This window comes from Bicyclus anynana, chromosome 10, assembly GCF_947172395.1.
Source record: "Bicyclus anynana chromosome 10, ilBicAnyn1.1, whole genome shotgun sequence".
In the NCBI taxonomy this organism is placed as follows: domain Eukaryota; kingdom Metazoa; phylum Arthropoda; class Insecta; order Lepidoptera; family Nymphalidae; genus Bicyclus; species Bicyclus anynana.
This window is the reverse complement of record NC_069092.1, coordinates 14,089,230-14,105,344: the sequence shown is the minus strand read 5'-3', so window position 1 is coordinate 14,105,344 and position 16,115 is coordinate 14,089,230. Positions and strand designations below refer to the sequence as shown.

Genomic DNA, 16,115 nt, shown 5'->3' with positions numbered 1-16,115 from the left:
ATGTTCGCCGATGTACCAAAGCGGCGAAGTAACATTTAAAACTGTATTAGTATTTTGTATTATTTTTTTCTATTACCTTAACAAACAAGGAAACGAACAAACAAATCAATAATAAATCTACAAAAAAAATCGTAAAACTGAGGCTGTACAAAATAAAGATGAAAAAAAAATGTCGTAAAACGCTATAGCAAATTTTTTTTTGATGTAGTAATGATTTCATTATGAAAGTAGAATTATCAAGATTTTTTAGATATAAATACATTGTCAGGTGGTTAGGGTAAGCCTGGGCCGGAAATGGGCATTTGGTATAGAGATAAATTTAAGTCAATGGTTCTAGAGAGATTTATAAGAAACAGAGTACAAAATATTCTTAGACTCGTCGAAGGGTTCAATGTTCTTATAAGTTTTTTCAAACTTTACAAGCCTCGTAAACAACCACAGCCTACGCAAGTATTTTTTTACGTTGAAGTTGGAGGCGAATTCTTTAAGAATGTACATAAATTGAGTTATCTAAACATACCTACCTATTTCCTTCCTAAACCTATTCATAGCCGTTCTCTCTCTGAAAACTCTCAGGCAAGTATGCATGTTGCCTCAAGATGTTTTTCCTTCACCGTTTGAGACATGATAATCAATTTCTTAAAATACACATACCTACTTAACTGAGAAGTTGGAGGTGCATGCCCGAACCGGATTCGAAACTACGCCCTCCGAATTAAAGGCAGAGTTCATATATTATGGCTTCAAAAAATAGAAATATTGGTAATACTTACCTATTGCCATAGCCTCAGCAGTTGCCCAGTCAATGTCCTTTTCCTCAGATATTTTGCTCAAACGGTTCTTGACATGAGTCTTAGCCAGGTGACTGTGAATGTTCTGTGAAATAAAATAAGAAATTTGACTTTGACTGCGATTTCACATGATATTAAATAATGGCAGTAGGCCCCCTAAATAGCGTTTAAACATAGTATCAAGTTAAATGAAGCTATATTTCCAACGCCCAAAATTGAAAATGCAACACAGCTCGCAAAGAACGTCGCGTTTTTAAAACGCTGATGTGTGAACATATACTTGGAAATGCATTTGTTCTATTTGAATGCGCTAGTACGAATGGGGGCTTATGGCAGATGCGATGCGTCCGATCTTCTTCTGACCAATTAACTTTGAGTCTTGACATCAAATCGCTTAGCAGTCTTTGCCAGTAGGATAGAAAAAGCAAAACATTTTAATTATCATTTGTTCCCCGATTGGTATTGTTATCCGGACGTGGATCCTGAACTTGCTTACGGGGTAATCGGGTGATCTCTCTTATTCATCAGTCGAAGTTTCAATTAACAACAACAATTGCTCCCAACATCCTTTCAATCCAAGATACGCACCATTAAGCGCCATTTTCCGTTTTTCTAGCGTTCGATCTAGCAGAAATTTTGTTTTTGCTTAAGCAGATTGAAGCTGCTACGGTCAAATTAAAGAGCTTAAAGCAAATAGGTATCTAAATAACAAAATAAGATTTGCTCCAATGAGGTCGTTCAATTTTTAAGAAAGTTTGTTCTATGATTTTCAAATTTATTCAAAACGTCATTAAACTTTTTTATAAAATTTTAACTACGTACCTATCTAAGTCATTAAACTAATTAAGTAAATCTGGAACTTAATTTAAGAATAAGTAAACTTAAATCTTAATCCCCGTAAGGACATTTCCATTAATCTCCAGAAGGCTAAAGGCATTCAAAGTGCGGGCTAATAAACCTTTTACTAAGCTAATGCTCCATTGAAGATCAAAGTTCACGTTGTTCAAATGAAGAATGAAGTCTCTCTTGAAGTAAGAACAGTGCTAATTAACAAATTGGTATTTTCCTTTCACTATAAGGACATAAAAGAAATAGTCGATATCACATCACAACATTTTTTTTATTCTCTACAAGTTAGCCCTTGACTACAATCTCAGCTGATGGTAAGTGATGACTAAATCTAAGATGTCAAGCGGCTAACTTGTTAGGAGTAGGAAGGAAATCCACACATTCCACAGACCTTTCGGTTTTTACGCGAATCGTACCGAAACACTAAATAGCTTGGCGGTACGTCTTTTGCCAGTAGGGGCTAACTAGTCATGGCTGAAGCCTCAATCGGCCCAACCGGGGATCGAACCCTGGACCTCCGTCTTGTAAATTCACCGCGCACACCACTGCGCCACGGGGGCATTTATTTATCTATTTATCCTTAGATTAGATTAGTATCATTAATTCAAGCGGTTACTAAGTATCTAATGATGGTATTTAAATGTTTTTAGGTTTTTATTAGGTACACAGATATTTTACATTCTTGATTGTTACTAGTGATTATTCTATTTGTGTTGATACTTGATACTAATCTCCGAAACTACACTTTTTCACGCAAATTTTCAAGCAGGTACAATTAAGCTTAGCTTAAAGCCAAAAACTTACGTGTAGCTATCATTGTCAACCCATATTCGGCTTACTGCTGAGCTCGAGTCTCCTCTCAGAATGAGAGGGGTTAGGCCAATAGTCCACCATGCTGGCCCAATGCGGATTGGCAGACTTCACATACGCATAGAATTAGGAAAATTCTCAGGTATGCAGGTTTTCTCACGATGTTTTCCTTCACCTTTTGAGACACGTGACATTTAATTTATTAAAATGCACACAACTGAAAAGTTGGAGGTGCATGCTCCGGACCGGATTCGAACCCACACCCTCCGTAATCGGAGGCAGAGGGCATATCCACTGGGCTATGGGCACGTGTAGCTTATATGTGTTTCGTAAAGATCTCCTGATTTTATCCGAAAAACACTGAATTCGAGTAGCGAGACCTAGTTTAGTATTTTGTATTACAATTAAGTTAGGCAAGGTTGTTGTACAAACATACGCTCTTAAAAGCTTTATTAATATTAAAACTAAATCAAAGTTCCTGCTAACAAGAAACCAGATTTTACCTCAGTGAATAAAATACGAAGCAACTTAACAACGACGCTAACCGACCCGTGAAGGTAGCTTAGCTTAAGAAGAAGGCTTTATAGCATTGTGATTATACTTGTTTCGCTTCAAAAGGAATAATTTGTTGACGTTAATTTTACAGAAATGAGCTTTAGTTTGCATTTTTTTTATTATTTTTTAAGTTAGCCCTTGTAAGTGATGATGTAGTCACGTCTTTGTCGGTAGGGTGGTAACTAGCCACGGCCGAAGCCTTACACCAGCTAGACCTGGACCAACTAAGAAAACCTCAATCGGCCCAGGGATCGAACCCAGGACCTCCGTCATTAAATACACCGCGCATACCACTGCGCCACGGAGGCCGTCAAATTTAGCGGTTTGGGGAGGTGCTTTACAACCAGACGGAGTTTTTTTTTGAATATTTTTTTTTACATTACTATGAGCATTGTTGTTGTATGTTATCGACCCATATGAGGCTCACTGCTGAGCTCGAGTCTCCTGTCAGAATGAGAGGGGTTAAGGAGATCGATGGGGTTAGGCAGACTTCACACACACATAATTAAGAAAATTCTCTGGTATTCAGGTTTCCTCACGATGTTTTTCCTTGACCGTTTGAGACATGTGATATTTAGTTTCTTAAAATGCACAAAACTGAAGAGAGGTGCATGCCCCGGACCGGATTCGAACCCACTCACTCGGAATCGGAGGCAGAAGTTATATTCACTGGGCTATCACGGCTATTGGCATTGGCAATGAGCATTAGTATTGATAAAAGAAGAAGAAAATTGGCAAATGTGTCGAAACAACAAGGTTTCCATTTACCTAGTCTACACTTACAGACAATAGCAAATTGGACTGTTCCATTCTATTTGCCGTCCCCGCCCGAAAAGATATTTTGTTTCATAGATAAGGAAAGGAATTTTATTTCTAAGTCGTCCCTTTCCCGATATTGTTACTTCGGCGTCGAAATTAACTTTATCCACTTTCTGTTGTCGAGAAAATTGTTATTTTCCAATCTTTAACTAGCTCTTGGGAACAGTATTTACTTGCCTCATAAATTAAGGAGGTTAACTGAACCGATTTCTCTTAAGTGCTTTCTGAGAGGAAATTGATTGATATTTCGGAAATAAGCACTCTGAACATAATTATTTACTTAAGATATTTATAAAAACATTTTTACTTAATAAAATCTAGGTAAATTTAAAATAAAGTCTGTAACTACTCATCGGATGTTCATTCAGTTTTCATCCTTAGATAGTATGACTAAAGAGAAGATTCACTAGATTTACTATACAAGTTTACCGATGACTACAATCTCAGCTGATGGTAAGTGATGACCTAATCGAAGATAGAAGCGGGCTTATTGGCTTGGTATAAGTATGATGAAAATCCACACTCCTTTCGGCTTGTACACGACATCGTACCGGAACGTTAAATCGCTTGGCGGTACGCTTTTGCCGGTAGGGTGGTAACTAGCCATACTCCTGTATTGGTTTTCCCGCTAGGTGGAAATTTTAATGTAACTTTGCATTTTATGAGTTGTTAAGTTCGGTTGAGAGTATCAATATTTTTTCAACTTGCCCACTACCCAGACCTGGATTAATTAAAAAAACATCAATCAGCCCAGCCGGGGATCGAACCCAAGACCTCCGTCTTGTAAATCCACTGCGCATACCACTGCACCACGGAGGCCGCATAGGCACTCTAAACGAAATGCCAAATTTCAAATCCCAATTTTTTCATGTCAGGATCTGATGATGGCATCCTGGAGAAATCGAGGGGATCTTTTGAAAATTGTAGGGACGGCTAGTGCGTTTGTTAGTGTTTCCATAAGGTATTTTAAACCACTACAATTTTATGAAGGTCTTGAGTTGGTCTGATGATGGAGCCAAAACATAGACGATGGAACTCGTCAACGATTTACAGCAGGTACCTTTTGTTTGGGCTTGATTTATTTGTATTGATGAGAACTTTCCACCTAGATGGGTTGTGACTGTATTAAGGGTCTGATGATGAAGACGAAGGACAGTTAAGAGAACTCCTCAACGGTTCACAGTAGCTACCTTGTGTTTGGACTTGATAAATTTTTATTGATGAGAACTTTCCACCTAGGTGGGTTGTGACTGTATTAGGGGTCTGGTGATGAAGATGAAGGATAGTTAAGGGAACTCCTCGACGGTTCACAGTAGCTACCTTGTGTTTTGACTTGATAATTTTGTATTGATGAGAACTTTCCACCTGGATAGGTTGTGACTGTATTAAGGGTCTGGTGACGAAGATGAAGGAGAGTTAAGGGAACTCCTCGACGGTTCACAGTAGCTACCTAGTGTTTGGACTTGATAAATTTTATATTGATGAGAACTTTCCAACCATGTGGATTGTGATGAAAACGGAGGACAGTCACCTTTCATGTTTTTCTGAATATTCATATTACGTGTGGATAAAGGGGGAGTAAAATTTTGTATATGAGTTAAGGTAGTATTTTTAAAATTGGGATTGTAGAACTTAGATACTTATTATAAAAAAATATTAATTTTTGTTCACACGGCGGTGCCAATCTAGTGTCATGTTTTAATTAAGGCCGTTTCTGAAAGAACCACAGAAATTTTGTAATTTAAACGGCTTTAATTAAAACATCACTGGCTTGGCACCGCCTTCAAACTGATCAGAAGGTAGCACATAGGTAAGATGTTATTTTTTGCTTTTTAGTTTAGGTTAATTTTTGAGTTGGAAGTCGGTTGAATTTTTTTATTAAAATTTTTTGTTATCTATAGAAGAGTTTGTTTTTTTGTTTGATTGAACGCGCTAATCTCAGCAACTACTGGTCCGATTTGAAAAATTCTTTCAGTGTTAGATAGCCCATTTATCGAGGAACGCTATAGGCTATATATTATTCCCGTATTCTTACGGAAACGGGTACTACGCGGGTGAAAGCGCGCGATGTCAGCCAGTTGTTTATAATATTCGATGATACTGTGTATTTTTAACGCGTTCTTAAAACAAAATAACTCTTAAGATCTCTATTACTCTCATTAAATCACTATTATACTCTAACTACTCGTGGGAGTATCTAAGGTTATTTATGCAAAGAATGGCATTAGCGGTTAAGCGCTGAAATAAATCCACTTTGTATTCCTGTTCCCGTCTCGGCCAGAGTTCATTTACATACTCGTAACAAGACGAGATTAAGCTTGCAGTTAAACAATGACAAAACAAAGTTAAGGCATCAGCACACACTACACAAAAATATTCTTTTTTCACGCTTTATATTATAGACTACAAGCCCTTGAACAAAAAATACCTGTGAAATGAACCAACGTGAATAACGCTTAGAAGGCTGTTACTGTATCAGAAAAAACTCTAAGCCGTCACTTCTGAGCGGTAGCATAGTGCTCAGAGTGATTTTCTGATAGTAATAGCCTTGTAAGCGGTATTCATGTTGGTTCATTTCACATGTAATTTTTGTTCAAGGGCTTGTAGTCTATTAGCTTCACTTGTAACTATGTATGTATGAAAGTCTTAGAATCTTAATTTGACCCACTTCCCGGTCTTCGTAAATGAAATTTTGCACACGCTCTGAGTTCTGATGACAATACATGACTAGCTAAGATACGTCATTACCAATTCAATATGGCGGCCTGCCCAAGATGGCGGACTTGCTGTTTGAAATCCACCCCCATGATATGGATATCAAATGAAAGGGTTTGCTGTCAGAAATATGAAAAAAATTGTCACGTAACTTAAATCCAATATTTGTAATTTTTGGGTAAGTATGTAACATTTTTACAGCAAACGAAGCAGATCGAAGTTGTCTCAACTCTAACATATTATATACTTGTTAAATGGATCGCACCATCTCTTTTGATAACTAACTTTTAACGACCTCTTTGGTTGAGCCGACGCAGTTGAGCATAACTTATTCATAACTTCCAAATTGGTTCAGTTCTTTTCTTGTGGTGGGTTTCGGCCTTGATATATTTGTAATGGCAAGGAAATTGGTACCTACCTATCTACCTACTGAAAAACAACCATACCATACCATATTCAAAGTTTTTTTCATTGAGAAATAATACAATAGGGAAATTAAACTTATCCTAATAACTATACAAATCATGCCCACGTGGAATGGTGGCAAGAATACTGGCTGCATTTCCGCGCTGGACAGCCAGGCTGATCCTTTGCTCAAAAAATAAGCCAGCCCTTCTGTCACCAGTCGTGGCAACTAGCCGCGAGAGAGATCATGTAAAGTTAACTAAGATGTCAGTCATTCATGGATATCTAAACATAAAAAACATAGCAACTTTAAGCCCTCAATCGCACGAGATTTTTTTAACGGACGTTATAGTATTTCAACGCTTTTTTAATGACCGTTAAAAGCTCTCGTGCGAATGAGGGCTTTGCAACCGCTTTACCGCAATCTCATTCTATCTCAATCACCTAATTTCGGTAGACGATTTGACTTTGGGATGTTTACCTTACAGAAACAGACGTTACACAGGGGCATTTGTGTGTGAATCTTTATTCATCTTCGAAGTGCGTTTCACTTTAGGCCGCATCTACACTTACCATCAGATAGGATCGTTGTCAAGCGCGAGTATATCTAACTATATAAAAGCGAAAGGTCACTCATTATAAAATCTCGAAAACCGCTTGACGTATAAAGATGAAATTTGACAGGGAGGTAGTTTATATTTGGAAATTGTTTGCTAAGCCGTGATAGCCCAGTGGATATGACCTCTGCCCCCGATTCTGGAGGATGTGGGTTCGAATTCGGTCCGGGGCATGCACCTCCAACTTTTCAGTTGTGTACATTTTAAGAAATTAAATATCACGTGTCTCTAACGGTGAAGGAAAACATCGTGAGGAAACCTGCAGACCAGAGAATTTTCTTAATTCTCTGCGTGTGTGAAGTCTGCCAATCCGCATCGGGCCAGCGTGGTGGACTATTGGCCTAAACCCTCTCATTCTGCGAGGAGACTCAAGCTCAGCAGTGAGCCGAATATGGGTTGATATCGACGAATTATTTGCTAAGAACGGAATTGCTACAGGACCGGATTCAGGAGGTTTACAAGCGAACGGAAAAAAAACAAAGAAGCGTCAGCAAAGCATAACCATTTGAGTGTTATAAGACGGTTATTCAGTAAACGGGTTTCGGTGTCTGAATACATACGAAATCGCTCGGCGTAGTCACAGAAGCACGTCCAATAACTTTCAGCATTTCCTTATCAACGCCAGTGTCCCACACTTCAACGGCGTCCGGCGCAGCGCACATACCAGACCATTGTTCTTGATAATATGTTATCTAAACAATAATAATTCATCGTTTATATATAATTGACCGTAATTATAACCTCCTTTTAAGATATCATCATCATCATCATCATCATCATCATATCAGCCGATGGACGACCACTACAGGATATAGACCTTTTGTAGGGACTTCCAAACATCACGATACTGAGCCACCATCCAGCGAATCCCTGCGACTCGAAATATAGAATAGGCTAATGATGGCGATTGTAATTGTTTTACTATAAATCAATTTTATCTGTTATTAATTACTTATTGAAATACACAAATATCTAGTATAAAAAAGAATTAAAATATGTAAATATATTCTTTTATTTTTCAATTGATAATTTCAATAGTTACATTTTATAAGAAAATTTCATTCAAAACAATAGTTAATCAATACCTGTGACATTGTACAGTTAACAGAATAAATGTTCTTGTGAACACTTTGTGTATTTTGTGCTTAAGTTAATAAGTAAAATTCATTAAAACCAATAGATAGGTAATTATAATTTACCTATGCCGAGAAGTTAATAGTAAATTCGACTTATTCTTGTGGAAATTTCAAGTATTTTGTGTTTATATGACAGGTAAAATTCATTAAATACAAAATGGTAATAGTATTTACCTGCGGCGAATAGGTAACAGCTAATTCGAATTGCTGTTGTAAGAACTTTGTGTATTCTGTATTTATGTTGGTCACGTCTTTTTCAGTGAGCACCGATTCAGAGATAAGTTTCTCTGCGTATAAATCGGGAATTGATCTGAAATATTTAATTTATTATTAACCTTTTTTATACGTGATATAGTAGTAGTAGTACACTACTATTACAGTAAAAGCTCATTATTCGCGGGGATACGTTCTCTAAATGTGTCGCGAATACAGAAACCGTGAATATGGAAAGGTATTTTATATGGGATTATAAGGGATACGTTCTTGGGTGGCAATATAAATAACAAAATATAAAGAAAAAGCAATTAATTGAAGTTATTGAATAACTTCTTTATTTTTTAATCCGCGAATAGTGAAAACTTGAATAAGGAGCGTACGTATATTTATTACGTAGTACGAACATCCGTATTAGAAACGACCCATCTGTTTATTGGATAAAAAGTATTTTTTATCAAAACTTGTAAAAATATAGTTTGGCACTTCCGATGGTCCGCGGGGGCCAGGAGGCGGGTAGCGATTACATAAACCTACAACTGATGCATCCCACTGCCAGCCTTTGCTCCGCGCGTACAACTACACACCCGCGCAGTCCTTCACTCCCCGTCGCCCGCATAGCATGTCATCAACGAACTTGCCAAGCTATAGTATTTTAGTACATTGAAAAATTTATTGCGAGTAGGTTGCCTGGGTCGTTTGGTCGTCGTCGTACTGTCAGACAGGGGAGGAAGTCAGCAGGACATTAGAAAATGTATCCAAATCTCCAAAAATGCCAACCAAACTAGTGAGAATTTGGCAAAGCAGAAGGGTCTCCAATAACACCAAGAAGAAACTCGTTAGAACTTTAGTCTTCTCAATTTTCCTTTATGGCGCCGAAGCCTGAATTATAAGGGCCACAGACAGAAAGAAGATAGATGCCTTTCTTTGAGATGTGGTCTTGGATTGCTTCGCATTTCCACTAGACTTTCAACTGTATGTTATCAGAGGATTTTGAGTTACTTCCCGATAACCTGGATAAAGTAATAGTGGTGGGGAAGGTGGAAGGGAAGCGACCACGCGGTCGATCACCTACCCGCTGGTCTGACCAGGTTAAGTCACTCACTGGACTCCCTGTAACAACAGCCATTAGAAAAGCTGAGGACCGGACTGTGTGGAGGGGAATCGTTAACAACGCATCGAAGGGACTGCAGTGCGGACTCGACCTTCAGCAATGAAGAATGCGACCAAGAAGAGAGGGTGCCTAAAAATTTCCTGACCAAATATATCATTAATGTTAGTTTTATTCGGTTTTTGGGGCAACCTACTTGCAACATACTACTTATGAATAAAATTTAAAATTTACTCACTCTCTATAGTGTATAAGTTTATATAGCAAAGGATTAGTAAACGTTGGGTCGTCCAATTCATTGTGTCCCCACCGACGGTAACAGTTGTAGTCTATGAACACGTCTTTGCGGAATTTCCTCTGGTATTCGAACGCTATGTTAGTGGCTTTTGAGACGAGCTGGAAATTATATTGGAAATTTTATAATTAATTTTTAATCAAGAAAATTGCAGTGTTAACAAAATTCTAAAGCTAAGGCTAATAAATATTGTTTTAAGCATAGAAATCTTTGGAAAACTATTAGGTATCCAAAAAGAAAACTTTAAAAACTAAAATCCGGCTATGTGATAAATTAGAATAATTAGGTTTTCTATGCACAGGTACATTTTATACATGGTGTACCTTAATTAATGCATAAAACACAAATGGAAGATACACCTAATTATTTAAAACGCATTTGAATAGTTTTGAAAAAAATTCTAGGGTGACTAAGTTATATTTTTCTTCGGATTTTTCATATTTTTGTATCTTTGATCAGTGTTTTTAACACTGTAGCTGCTGTAATTAAAATCTTAAATATCAGATTTTTCGGAAAACATTACGGAATACAGATTCAAGAGAGAAACATTTGAATTCAAAATAAAATTTGTCACCCACGGGATATTTTCAATTAGTTTCAGATGTTGTGTCTACCATTTGCGTTTTCTCCATTAAAAACTGGACACTCTGTATATCCAGATACATAGAACTTAAATCATACCCTTTTGGCTAAAACTCTCACCTCTGGGTGGTCACCATTTACGTGTATAACTGGAACGGCGATCGATTTGGCGAGGTCTGTCACATAAAGACTGGAACGACCCCGATTCGCCGGCAACGTGAAACCCACCTGTACAGAAATTCGTATTAAAATCAAACAAGGGCGAAAAAATAAAGGAAATTTTTCAACATTTCTGCCAGAGTTCTGAATTTCAATTATATTATGTGCTCATTTTCAATATCAGAGAAAGGAATAATTCGAGTTCGGCTCCGTATCCGAATTCGAATTATTCCTTGAATTGTTCTCGTGAGCAAACACGATTTGTTTCTAAATGATAATTGAAAATTAACTTTGTTCATTTTCTACTTTTACCGTTTGCCTAATTTTCAATGCAATAATTTTGACGTCTTTAACGAAATGGGGCAAACTTTTTTGTTACGGTCAAGTAAGTAACTGTAGCTTGTGTTATTGGGTGTAATAAAGCTGTTTCATCATATACATTGATATCAATTACCAATATTACCCATATTCGGCTCACTGCTGAGCTCGAGTTTCCTCTCAGAATGACAAGGGTTAGGCTAATAGTCCACCACACTGGCCCAATACAGATTGGCAGACGTCACACACGCAGAGAATTAAGGAAATTCTCTGGTATGCAGTGAGGAAACCTCATGACGTTTTTCCTTCACCGTTGGAGACACGTGGCATTTAATTTCTTAAAATGCACACAACTGAAAAGTTGGAGGTGCATGCCCCGGACTGTTTTGAACCCACACCTTCCGGAATCGGAGGCAGAGGTCATATCCCCTCGGCTATCACGACTATCAGAATTTATATACTACATATAAATACTGACGAGAGTTACATATTTGTACCTTTTGCCGTGGAGACCCTTGTTCCATGGAGTCGCAGTGACAAAAAATTTCGACTGGTGACAGAAGGGCTGGCTCATTTTTTGCGTAAACGATCAGCCTGGCTGTCCAACGCGGAAATGCAGTCAGTATTCTTGCCACCATACCACGTGGCCATAATTTGTATAATTATTAGTATAACTTAGCTTATTAATACTAATGTATATACACTACACACCCATACACTGGATAACACCTAAAGTTCATCACACAAATACTTTCCCGTTGTGGGAATCGAACCCACGTCTGTGGATGCAGGAAGCAGGGTCTCTATCTACTGCACCACGCGGCCGTCGAACATTATGATATGGTATGGAAAACTATGGTAATCTATACTTATAATAATTCAAAGTATAATTTGCATGATATTTGATTACCTAACTGGGCAAAGTTATTTGAAATCTTCGCCGTAGAGAGTGCTTCGCCGGCAAAGTTATACAACATTTGCTAAATACGATATTAGTTTACTAACTTGGTTATTAACAACTACGTGTAAAGAGCCCCCGACTTCAAAATGCGGGACTTGTGAGAGCATAAGAGTTTCTTGGTTCACTCCTTGTCCAGTGAAAGCTGCGTCACCATGGATCTATGAACACGTAAAAAAGTTTTTTATAAACAGTATTAGTTCTCTGCGTGATCGAATCAGGAATGAGGAGATCCGCAGACGGACCAAAGTCACTGACATAGCTCAGCGAGTCACAAAGCTGAAGTGGCAATGGGAAGGCCACACAGTTCGAAGAGCCGAAGGACGTTGGGGTCCCAAGGTGCTGGAATGGCGACCCTGCACCGGAAAGCGCAGTGTTGGTCGACCCCCTACTAGGTGGACTGAGGATATCAAACGGGTTGCAGGGAGCCGCTGGATGATGGCGGCACGAGACTGTTGTGCTTGGAGGTCCATGCAAGAGGCCTATGTCCAGCAGTGTACGTCTATCGGCTGATAAGGTATTAGTCTCTTTTCCCCAATTAAACGTAAGGACAGTGCTTTTTTAGCAATGACGTAGGTTCTCCTGATAGTTAGTGAAAAACCGTTGCCTTAAACAGAGTAACAATTTACAGTGACAAGCAAGGAACACGTTCATAATGGTAGGCGTCCACAGATCCGCATTGAATCGATCGATTTCTTGAGAAAACACACCCCGTATAACAGGAACATTCGAGGAGAAAGAGAAAGAAATTAGTGTGACGACGAAGAAAATCGATTTTGTTGATGGTGCTAATTCTGCTTAATTACCTGTACATTTAGAACTTTGTCGCCGAACCTCGACGACTCGTCGCTTGAATAATCGCCCTCCATTAGCTTTAATTGCTTGGATCTAGTTTTTCCCATCGACACTGGGTTCGCAACCTGAAAAATAAAAACAATTCTTAAGGTTTATGCTTTTCATTTTATTAAATGTACAGTATTATTTTAGAATAAAGTAAAAGTAAGCAAAGATTGAAAGTTTTCTTACTAAGTCAATAGAGTTAAACTTGGAAACAGTTTACCATTTTGTTAAATATTGTGTTAAAATTTTGTGTAGTCTTGAATATTTCATTTCTTTAGTTTATATTTTAATAAAGGTTTATTAGCAGACAAAAAGTTAGCTTTTATCAAATAAAATACAATATATACTAATATTTTAAAGAGAAAATATTTGATTGTTTGTTCGAATTGAATAGATTCTGAAACTACTGCCCCTGTAGCCACGTGGCACTCTTTCTACGATCGCTAACGCTAAAAAACTAGAAAAATGTATGGGAATGACAGATCTTGATCACGTTACCTGTCGATAGCAAATGTAATTTCCATACATTTTTTTTCGAAGCGTTAGCGATCGTAGAAAGAGAATCGACGTGTCACTTGGCTACTGGGGCTGGACCGATTGTAAAAATTGGACCGATTGTAAAAATTCTTTTATTAACTGAAAGCTAAATTAGCAGTGCGTAAGATAGGCTATATTTTAAGAATTTCCACGGGATGAGGTCTGTTAATAATACTTTAAAATTTTGTATTTATATACTCATTAGCTGACGCCGCGAGGTTTCACCCGCGTGGTTCCCGTAGGAATACGAGAATAATATATAGTCTATAGCCTTCCTCGATAAATGGGCTATCTAACACTGAAAGAATTTTTCAAATCGGTCTAGTAGTACTTGAGATTAGCGCGTTCAATCAAACAAACAAACTCTTTAGCTTTATAATATTAGTATAGATTGTCAGGTCGATTTCAACACAACACATTTGCAATAGGTAGGTTTTTGTTGTGTTGATTCTATTACGATTACGAGCATTGGCGTATCTAGGATTATTTCCTAGGGGGATGTGGGAGGGGCGACATGAAGTCTATTATTCATAATAGAATTCCATATCTGTAGCCCAGAATCCTAGGGTGGACGCAGGTCCATTCTAGATCTATGATGTGAGATATACGCCATACGAGTGTTTCATACCTCTAAATGGGACGGGTTATTTAGTAGAGAGAATCTGACTGTATTGCCGTTCATACTGATATCCGTAGATGCACCTGTGAAGTATAATTTTTTTTAACATAAAAAATATTTTTGGAGGAAAACATTTTGTTTTAGATGTGTTTATTCAGGATTGCAACTTTAGGATACAACAAAATTTTATAAAACACCATAAAGGCACGTTCCTTCTAATAAGTTTCACACAGAAAAAAAAAAAGAAATACTCAGGCTTCGTTTGTGAACAAGTTTACTCTAAAAATATTTGATAACAATTAGCGTTGCAGTAGTAATTGTTTACTCTAATGGGATTTTATTTTTTATACTAAATTAAATTAATTTTATAAAAAAAAATATTGGTTAACTCACTCAAGTGCGTGGCTATATCACACGCTGAGTTTGCCTCAGCGGGAAATTCTGGATTTCCATTAAATTTGTGGAAAATCTTCACCGGCGGACACTGCAGTAACCCGCTAAGAACATTCAATTTTCCTCTGTGAGCCATTGCTATCACCACATGCTTCAATTTTTCTATAAAAGAAATGTTAAAAAATACAAATACAAATTAAATCGAACTGTCTGTCTGTGATTTCAAAATAACTGTGTTTCATCAAGTCCTTGTAGTTATTTCATCATCATTATTATTAACATCCGATGGACGTCCACAGTTGGACATAGGCCATGTCAAATACCACGGTCTCGAGCCGTTATTTACATGATACTAAAACCCAAACAACCTGTTTTAAAATATTTGTCAGTCTGTTTGTCCAGGCTAATCTCTGGAACGCTGAACCGATTTTTATCGGACTTTTACTGGAAGATAGAGAAGGCTACAAAGCAACATATAGGCTACTATTTATACCGGAAAGTGCATGGTTCCCGAGGGATTTGTGAACTGATCATGGACTGAGACCATCTCATAGACTTACTTAATATGTTGTTATAATCTATCTCTTTTTAAAATTTTAGTAAAATTGGCTTAGTATAGTCGCGGCAATTATATTTTTTAGATAGAATAATGTGACCGACACAAATAAATATTCTCTTTTGTGATATTAGTGCGAAAATTAATAAATGTTGTGTTACCTGCTAAAATAATTTTGACCTAGCTTAATGTTTTAGACAGCTTCCAAAAGCACCCCGTGTTCAAAATACGACGGCAAACTTTTCAGTTCGTTTTCGAAACACGTCGGAGTTTTAATATTCATTACCAATTTATACTCCAGTCTCGCACATAACAAACAACGAAGAACTACTAATTGATTTCATAATATCCAGTTTACTTTCAATTTAAACTTTGTTCAGAGCAGTTAACTTATTACCGATTTGTAAACAAAGTATATAAAATTGCTATGTATACTGACACTGTTTCAGAAGGAAGCTAAATTGATGACTAATTTTTAAAACTTATGTATAAACTTAGAGCCTGTATGGCTAGATAGACCACCTCCATTCTGTTTAAGCTATTTGTAAGGCCATATTCCTATACCATAGGTAAATATGGTTAGCAATCGTAGTGTTTGTTCTGGGAGCTAGCAGGTTTGCTTAGGGCATCAAATCTAGGAGGGCACCAGACACGACCGAGAAAAATAAAAATAAAGTTTATAAACTATAACCCGACTACGTAAAAAGGGGTCTAAAAAGATCGAAACAAGAAAATATTTCAGATTGAAATAGAGAAATGCATAGGAATGTGCATGGTAGAGCCGTAGTCGCACCCATTATCTATATATCTCCCTTTTTAAGTAGTCGGGTTATAGGT

At 37.4% G+C, this 16,115-nt stretch overlaps 1 protein-coding gene across 1 annotated transcript in view; it reads right to left on the bottom strand.

Moving 5' to 3' along the window:
• Window positions 1–16,115, bottom strand: part of LOC112047992 (probable 2-oxoglutarate dehydrogenase E1 component DHKTD1 homolog, mitochondrial) — a 30,311-nt gene that overhangs the window by 9,301 nt on the left and 4,895 nt on the right. The window contains exons 5-13 of the mRNA XM_024085318.2: window positions 14,723–14,884; window positions 14,339–14,412; window positions 13,140–13,253; window positions 12,381–12,494; window positions 11,019–11,126; window positions 10,260–10,417; window positions 8,872–9,007; window positions 8,122–8,253; window positions 774–876 (exon numbers count right to left, since the gene is read on the bottom strand). Coding sequence (XP_023941086.2) covers window positions 774–876; window positions 8,122–8,253; window positions 8,872–9,007; window positions 10,260–10,417; window positions 11,019–11,126; window positions 12,381–12,494; window positions 13,140–13,253; window positions 14,339–14,412; window positions 14,723–14,884 — 1,101 coding nt within the window. The remainder of the gene's footprint in view (window positions 1–773; window positions 877–8,121; window positions 8,254–8,871; window positions 9,008–10,259; window positions 10,418–11,018; window positions 11,127–12,380; window positions 12,495–13,139; window positions 13,254–14,338; window positions 14,413–14,722; window positions 14,885–16,115) is intronic.